At 39.2% G+C, this 8804-nt stretch overlaps 1 protein-coding gene across 1 annotated transcript in view; it reads right to left on the bottom strand.

Moving 5' to 3' along the window:
* Positions 1-275: 275 nt before the first annotated feature.
* LOC147034590 (uncharacterized) overlaps positions 276-8804 on the bottom strand; it is a 170480-nt gene continuing 161951 nt past the window's right edge. Inside the window, exon 3 of the mRNA XM_085885745.1 lies at positions 276-957. Within this exon, the coding sequence (XP_085741871.1) occupies positions 671-957 (287 nt within the window). The 3' untranslated portion in view covers positions 276-670. The remainder of the gene's footprint in view (positions 958-8804) is intronic.

The following is an 8804-nucleotide window of genomic DNA, read 5'->3' as shown; positions in this document are numbered from 1 at the left end:
ACACAAACCGCTCTCTCTCTCTCTCTCTCTCTCTCTCTCTCTCTCTCTCTCTCTCTCTCTCTCTCTCTCTCTCTCTCTCTCTCTCTCTCTCTCTCTCTCTCTCTCTCTCTCTCTCTCTCTCTCTCTCTCTCCACTCGCTCCCACCTCCCCCTTGTCCACCCCTCAGCTCTCCCTCCACACTTGATGCCTCATTCCCACCCGCGAGGCACTCATCCCTCCCTCGACTCCACTCACTTCCTTTCCTCTTCCTTCCCACACCAAACCCCTCCCCTTCCTTCAATCCTGCTTTCCTTAATATATTAAATTTGTGCTTTTTCAGCTTACAAGTAAATGCTTTTCACAAAAGTCACTGAATTCTCTAACAAACATCACAATTCAAAAGTCGCTCAGTTCTTCCCTCATCAGACTTGTGAAGCTGAGTCAAAAGGCACAATGAGCACCCGCAACACGAGCTGTTGATGTACTCCACCACTTCATGGGCTGAAGCAAGTCCATGAGTACAAAGAGCACCTGCAGCACAAACTATCAATTTACTCCACAGCCCTGTGGACGGAAGCAAGTCCACGAGCACAAAGAGCACCCATAGCATGAACTGTTGATTCACTCCACAGCCCCGTGGGCTGAGCCGAGTCCAAAGGCAGAAAGAGCAACCACAGCATGAACTGTTGATTTACTCCACCACCTCACGGGCTGAAGAAAGTCTATGAGCACAAAGAGCACCGGCAGCACGAAATGTTGATATACTCCACCGCACCATGGGCCAAAGTCCACGAGCACAAAGAGCACCCACAGCATGAACTGTTGATATACTCCACCGCCCCGTGCTCCGAAGCAAGTGGACAAGTACAAAGAGCACCCACAACACGAACTGTTGATTTACTCCACTGCCGCATGGGCTGAAGCAAGTCCACGAGCACAATGAACATCCCAGCACAAAATGATGATTTACTCCACTGCCTGTGGGCCAAAGCAAGTCCATGAGCACAAAAAGCACCCACAGCATGAACACAAAATTCATTCAAACATATTTATTTTCTTTCAGGCAAACATTATTTTCAAGACTGAAGCAATTAAAGAATATCACAATCAGTAAAATTATGCAGAACAATCAGCATCTTTTGATTCAACAAATGACAAAGAGAAAAGGTCATCTCAAACTTTGCGAATAAACAGTCACACAGTTGAACCATGACTGAAGTTTCAAACCCTTTGGCGATTTGCAAGGACAGGAACAATGCACTCTGAGGTTCAGTACAAATCAGTGCAGTAAATATTAACATATAAACAGCGAAATAATATATTAAATAAATCCATTGATAAAGAAATAACTGCATTCCAAAGTATATAAAAATTTAGTGTATTGAGTAATCAAACTAACATGAACAGATCGTTTTCCGAGTCATTTTGAGCTGACCGTGGGGAGCTTGTATGAAGAAAACCGAAAAGTCTGCTTAAAGATAGGCTGGAGACGAATAGTATGGGTGGTAATCGCTATTGCCCACATAAATATGAACAAATTGCATCAAATAAATCAGACTTAAACCTGCGAAGGTCGGTTTGCTGCAGAATGTGCAGTGCAGCCAAAAGGTACATCTAAGCCATCACAGAACAGACGATTAGTGTGCTAAAGTGCCCAGGCAGCTCTTGCTTTTAATCTCCAGTTCTAACTGATGGGAGACAATGGATTGCTCTCCCTAGGCTGAATGTGGAGCTGGCTGCGAGATTTTACTGCCTCGTTGTCCTGTTTATTTTATTCAAAAACAAGCAGCCGCCATTATGATCCCAATGGAGTGTCGCAGAGGAGATGAATCTCAACTCCTTAAGCCTGGCTCTTTCTTTGCTCCATATTCTTGGCTCCCAGGGAGAGTCCATCTCATCTTACATGTGATGGTATAAGATTTGGTTTCTCAACTGAGTATTTTGTTTTAAAATTGAGTGTGAATTTTCATCAGATGAGAAAACAACAATTTTGAGGTGGATACGGTAGTTAATTTTAAGCATCATTACTTTTAGTTAATAATTAATCACCGATATTCTCCTTGTAATTTTTTTTATCTCTCTTGACTTTAGACTTGACATCTCTTTTTTGGCCCTATCTCTCAAATGTGAAAAATCATTTGAAATTTCTCGTATCTAGATATGGAACTTAATGGATAGAACTTCATGGTGAGGTCAAAATTTCAATCGCATCAATTCGTCCGTATTATGCACCCATCCTGTCCACAAAGTTTTGCCCAAATCCATCATGACGTTTTCAGATATCTTGCTCACAAACAAACAGACAAACAGGGATGAATGCATAACATCCATCACACCTTTGGTGGCAGAGGTAATAATTGAAGACATTGACCAGAAAACCAATGGTGGTGGAATATGTCCAGGGTGTCGCATAGAGTCCTTGTACAAAACTTGTACTTCTACAACTTTTGATGTACACATGATAGAAACAAACTATAAATGGTGCATGAAAGCATAGTTCATACGGTTTTAACACAATGCAGTTATTTTTTTTTTCTTTCAACATAACTGCCATCTGTCGTGATAAACAAATTTCAATCCGATTTTCTAATCCTCTAAAAACATTTCCCAGTTGCTGCTCAGCAATGTCATGGATTTCATTAATGATTCTTACTTTAAATTCATCAAAATAATGGAGTTTTATTGAAGAAACTAATTTTTATATGGCTCCATAAAATAGTCTATGGGGAGAGATCAGGGGAACAAGGTGGCCAAGCAAATGGTCCACATCTCCCGATCCACTTCTCTGGGAAAACAACAACCAAAAACTCTTGCACATCACAAGCAAAGTGGCGATGAGTACTCTCTTGCTGGAAGAAGGTGCTGTCTAAAATATTCAATCGATGGAGTTCATGGATGAAGAAATTATATAACATAGCAGCATAATGCTCACCATTCACTGTGGCTCCTTCAAAAAGAAAGGGCCAATAATGCGTGACTTTATGAGAATGCACTGTGTTCACTTTTGAGGATTCTCTTTCATGTTGCCAAATTTCCGAAGGCTTCTCTGTTCCCCAAATGTGAGAGTTGTAATGGTTGATTTTGCCAGAAATGTGGAATGTCGTCTCATCAGAAAATGTCACCTCATTTAAGAAACACCTCAGGGGATTGAAGACTTTTGATTGAATAGTAGACAAAATCTAACCTAGAGTCATCGTCTTCTTCTTGTAATATTTTTTGAACAACTGGGACCTTGTAAGCATGTTCATGCAACACAATTTTGTGCAATATTGTAAGTGGCATGATCAATTGAAGGAACACACATCACAATGATTTCATGGACTTCCTTCAAATAATTCCCAGACAGCTGCCATGGCTTCCTCACTAATTCGTTGCCTTTTTCCAGATCGTGGATTCACCAAACCCGTTTCTTTAAACTTCTCCATCCAATTACTAATTGAGTTCCTGTGTGGTACATCTTTTTTGCAATGAGTGGTCATTTTTTTTTCTCACTGCAGTTATGGATTTCAGTTGAGCGAGCCAAAGCACACAATGTACATTTCCTTCTGATGTTACATCTTCTATCAGTGAGGGATCTGAAAAAACATGAAACATAGTTGATGCATTGAAGATTCAACTGTTATGTATTGAGTAAAGACTATGAATTATGCTTTAATATTCTGTTTACAGTTTGCTTCTATTGGTTCACGAAAAAATATTTTCACGAAAAAATAAGTGACCACTATATTCGTTATTGTTGTATGTCTGTCTGTCTGTCTGTCTGTATGTCTGTCTGTTGGGTATTCGATCTCGTCGAAAAAAAAAAAAATTGAGATTTGTTCTACCCTTATTATCAGTATTTAAAATGGCGATTTCAGTTAATACAATGGCGATTTCGATGAAACTTGGTTGGTAGGTTAATACCATGACCTACTTGTGTGCAAATGAGAACCGTTGCTATTGACACCACCGTTGCCTAGCAACGGGACTTTGAAATATTTGAAAAATCATTAAAAATGTATTTTTTCGAAAATCAAAAATCGGGCCACGAGCGACTGTGGGCAGTACATTCAGCCATATTGTCAAAATTTTCCAGCTGGATCCTATGAAAACTCTCAAATTTAGATTTTGAATGAACCCTGGTCAAAAACAATAAAAAAACGAAGTTCGTTATATCTCAGAGACTATGAGTGAGATATACATGAAGCTGGTATGGTAGGTTCATGGTAGGTTCATGGTATGTCCCAGTTATGTGTGAGAAAGAACCGTTACTATGTACCCCTCCGTTGCCTAGCAACGGCCGAAAAACCTCTAAATGTGGGGGTATTTTAACGAAAAAACAATCTGCAGCCTTAACCCTTGAAGCTGGAATCATGAATTTTCTTGTGCTTAATCCTCAGGACATTCCCCATCGAACGGGCCCATCGCGTCAGGTTCTATTGGGTAGTCGACTACCTATGTCCGCCTATCGGCTTGTCTGTCTGTCTGTCTGTCGCGAGCATAGCTCCGTGGGTTTTGGTCCGATCCTGATAAAATTTTGGTGCGAGGTTTATATCATGATGTAGTTGTGTTCTCCTGAGAATGGGCGTGGTGCGCCCATTATGGGCGGAGCCATGCCCAAAAAACGTGTTTTAGGGGGTAGCCAATTTCAATTTGCATCTTCTACTCAGGGGTTTGTCGAATCTGACAGGGGTTTCGGTATTTGGTTAGAACAATGGCAGCTGCATAGCCCCACGGAGCTCGATTTTTCATTTTCGTTCCAAGGTCAAGGTCACAATGTCACGAACTTAGAAAATTGCGAATTTTGACGTAAAAAATAATCTTCTCCGAGGGGTTTGTCAAATCTGGCTGGGGTTTGGATATTTGGTTAGCCCAATGGCACCTGCATAGCCCCACGGAGCTCGAGTTTTCATTTTCGTCCCAAGGTCAAGGTCAAGGTCACAAGGTCACAAACTTAGAAAATTGCGAATTGTGTTTTTAGGGGGTAGCCAATTTCAATTTGCATCTTCTCCTCGGGGCTGTGTCGAATCTGGCAGAGGTTTCGGTATTTGGTTAGCCCAATAGCACCTGCATAGCCCCACAGAGCTCGATTTTTCATTTTCTTCCCAACGTCAAGGTCACAAGGTCACGAACTTAGAAAATTGCGAATTTTGACATAAAAAATTATCTTCTCCGAGGGGTTTGTCGAATCTGGCTGGGGTTTCAATATTTCGTTAACCCAATGGCACCTGCATAGCCCCCGGAGCTAGATTTTTCATTTTCGTCCCAAGGTCAAGGTCACAAGGTCACAAACTTAGAAAATTGTGAATTGTGTTTTTAGGGGGTAGCCAATTTCAATTTGCATCTTCTCCTAGAGGGTTTGTCGAATCTGGCAGGGGTTTTGGTATTTAGTTAGCCCAATGGTAACTGCATAGCCCCACGGAGCTCGATTTTTCATTTTCTTCCCAAGGTCAAGGTCACAAGGTCACGAACTTAGAAAATTACGAATTTTGACATAAAAATCCATCTTCTCCGAGGGGTTTGTCGAATCTGGCAGCGGTTTCGGTATTTGGTTCGCCCAATGGCACCTGCATAGCCCCACGGAGCTCGATTTTTCATTTTCGTTCCAAGGTCAAGGTCACAAGGTCACGAACTTAGAAAATTTCGAATTTTGACATAAAAATCATACGACCGCCCAAACTTTGAGAGCGAAGATGACAATATTTTTTTGCCTAATCTTGAGGTCATTCCCCACTAAAGTCTTGAAACCATTTTGCTCTATCTCGCACACCTTGCCCATGGCGCCCCTTCAAGTTTGTTTTTACGCTGATTTCATCAAAGTATGTATAATCCGAGGATTGCGAAATGCCATATAGCCAATATGACGTTATATGGTTCCTGGAATGTTCCAGAAGAAGTTTTGCACCAAAGGTCATAATCCTTGACCTTTGACCTTTAAAGTTCACAAAGGTCAAATTTTCAAAGTTGTGGGAATTAAACCGGGTTTTCGACCTTCTTCGACGAACTAACTCCAATAAGCTATAGCATGTATCCCGTTTCCTTATTTTAATATCCACAGCATTGTTTTGTGACCTTTAAAGGTTATGCAAAGGTCAAATTTTGAAAGTTGTTGAACGAAACTGGGTTTTCGTCATTTGCAGCTAATAACCTGTCACTCCTACCACATCATGTTGATCATTTTTATAACTTGGTCAAAAATTATCACATTGTCTCATCCTTGACTTCTGAAACAATTTACATCATTAAATACCACTCATGAACCATCGTCGTCTTCAGACTTGTCATATTTATATTCAAAGTTAATGTATAAATTTCAAAGGCTTTTTGGACACCCTGTATATCGGGTAAACCTAATGTTGAAGAAAGACTCACATGCAAACAAAGATAAGATATAAAGTGAAAAACTGGTTGGTCATCATCTTGAAAAATAACACATTCACAAAAAAAAATCAGTTCCAAAGCTCGTTCAGGAATTGGCATGATGGAGAGGACAAAACTGTTGTGTTATTTAGAATGTGTATTATCATGGATCAGAAGCTCAGGATATATGGGCCATGCCACAGAAATGTAATAGCATTTTCGATTTTGTGTGTTAAGAAGTGGGTATATGGAACTTATTTGGGTGAAGGTCATATTCTGTGGATCAAACCAAATACAGTATTACATCCGATTTAAAGAAGAGAATTTATAAATACTCAAATTTAGTTCTGATATTCAGTGCCGGGAATGTTGTGTCATAAAGCACACTTCATCAGAAAGAAAGTGAAGCTGATCGTACTGCCTGAATCTCCTTATGGAAATAAATACTTCTTTGATGCACTTTTTCCAGCCTAAAATAGGCCAGCATTTTGGCCAATGAAAAAAACATCCTCCCAATCTTACGAAAATATGTCGTTCCTAGTTCTCCTGACTAAATAATATTGAAAAAATGATTTTGTGCAAAAATATAGTGTGCTGACTGTGCTGACAACTGCAAGCATTATTTCACACGAAGAAAGAATGCCTGTATATTGGAGGGAGTAGTTCAGCCATCGTCAATTTTAACAGCAAGAGTCAATCAATATTCTTCTTGCTGACATTCCCTATCTTGCAAAAGCCACGATAATTTACTCACGAGATGATAGACTTCCACTCCACTGAACTAGCTAGCATACCTTGTGCTCACAATATTCTTCATCCCATATTGATTCCAGGCAAAGATGCCGGGCTTTGCCTCATCTGCAGCCTACCAATAAATAAGTGAGTTTATCTGTTTACAATTCTTCTTCTTCTTCTTCTTCTTTCGGCTGCTCCCATTCGGGGTCGCCACAGCGGATCATCCATATGATCCGCATAGTGATTTGGCACATGTTTTACGCCGGATGCCCTTCCTGACGCAACCCTGGTCGCCTCTTACGACACAGGGATATGGTACACCTATTTTAACCGGGGTATACACCGGCCCAGTACACTGGTACTCATTTTGCCGACCTCGGAAGGATGACAGGCTGAGTCAACCCCCTGGTGTATTAATTCAGTGGCCCAACGGGGCTTGAACTCAGGACCTTTTGCATCCCAAGCCGCTGCTCTAACCACTGCGCAAACACCAGGCATTTTATCTGTATACAATTATGGATATATATAAATATATATATATATATATATATATATATATATATATATATATATATATATATATATATATATATACATGTATATATATATATATATATATATATATATATGTATATATATATATATATATATATATATATATATATATATATATATATATATATATATATGTGTGTGTATATATATATATATATATATATATATATATATATATATATATATATATATATATATATATATATATATATATGTATATATATATATATATATATATATATATATATATATATATATATATATATGTGTGTGTATATATATATATATATATATATATATATATATATATATATATATATATATATATATATATATATATGTGTGTGTGTATATATATATATATATATATATATATATATATATATATATATATATATATATATATATATATATATATATATATATATATATATATATATATATATATATATATACACACACAATAAAGTAATTGAAGAAGCTCGGAGAGTGCTCTACCCAAAATAGTTGAATCACTCATATATATATATATATATATATATATATATATATATATATATATATATATATATATATATATATATATATATATGTGTATATATATATATTGTTGTGGTTACCAAATTCGCAAACCACCATTCAGGTCCCTTAGGTGAGATATCTCGGTAAGTACATGTGTAGTTAGGCCCAAACCCGTTGTCTAGTGGGAATACATGTCATTTATGCGTGCTGCGACTCTTCAGGATAGCCGTTTTTCTTTTGCTATCTTTATTTTGGACCAACCGCCATGATTACCACCACAACCACAACATCAACCACCCACCGTGGCGCCGCTTCACGTCACACCTCGCAACCGTCGCATCGCCACCGTTCTTGCGCCGCTTGTGGGTACCGGTGTTGGACTCGTGCAGGGCGCGCGCCGAACAGCGTGTACAAAACCACGGATTTTCCACTTCAAAAACGGATCAAAAACGACACACGCCCACTTTTGTTCCGTCCAATCGGTGAGCGAGGGGCGATTTGGCCCCGCCCCCAGGGCGTTGGAGGGCGATCGATATATGCAAATTTATGGATCAAAAAGCATTCACGCCCACTTTTTCTCGGGCCAATGGGGAGCGAGGTGAAAGGTCGAAGGGAGGGGGTCAAAGATGAGAGAGCGAAGCCACGGGGCTGATATAAGCGACCGCGTTCGTCAG

The sequence above is a fragment of the Eptatretus burgeri genome, chromosome 1, assembly GCF_056783735.1.
Source record: "Eptatretus burgeri isolate ZD-2024b chromosome 1, Ebu_testis_v1, whole genome shotgun sequence".
Classification (NCBI taxonomy): Eukaryota; Metazoa; Chordata; class Myxini; order Myxiniformes; family Myxinidae; genus Eptatretus; species Eptatretus burgeri.
The sequence above is the reverse complement of the archived record's forward strand: the minus strand, read 5'-3'. Positions and strand labels throughout refer to the sequence as shown.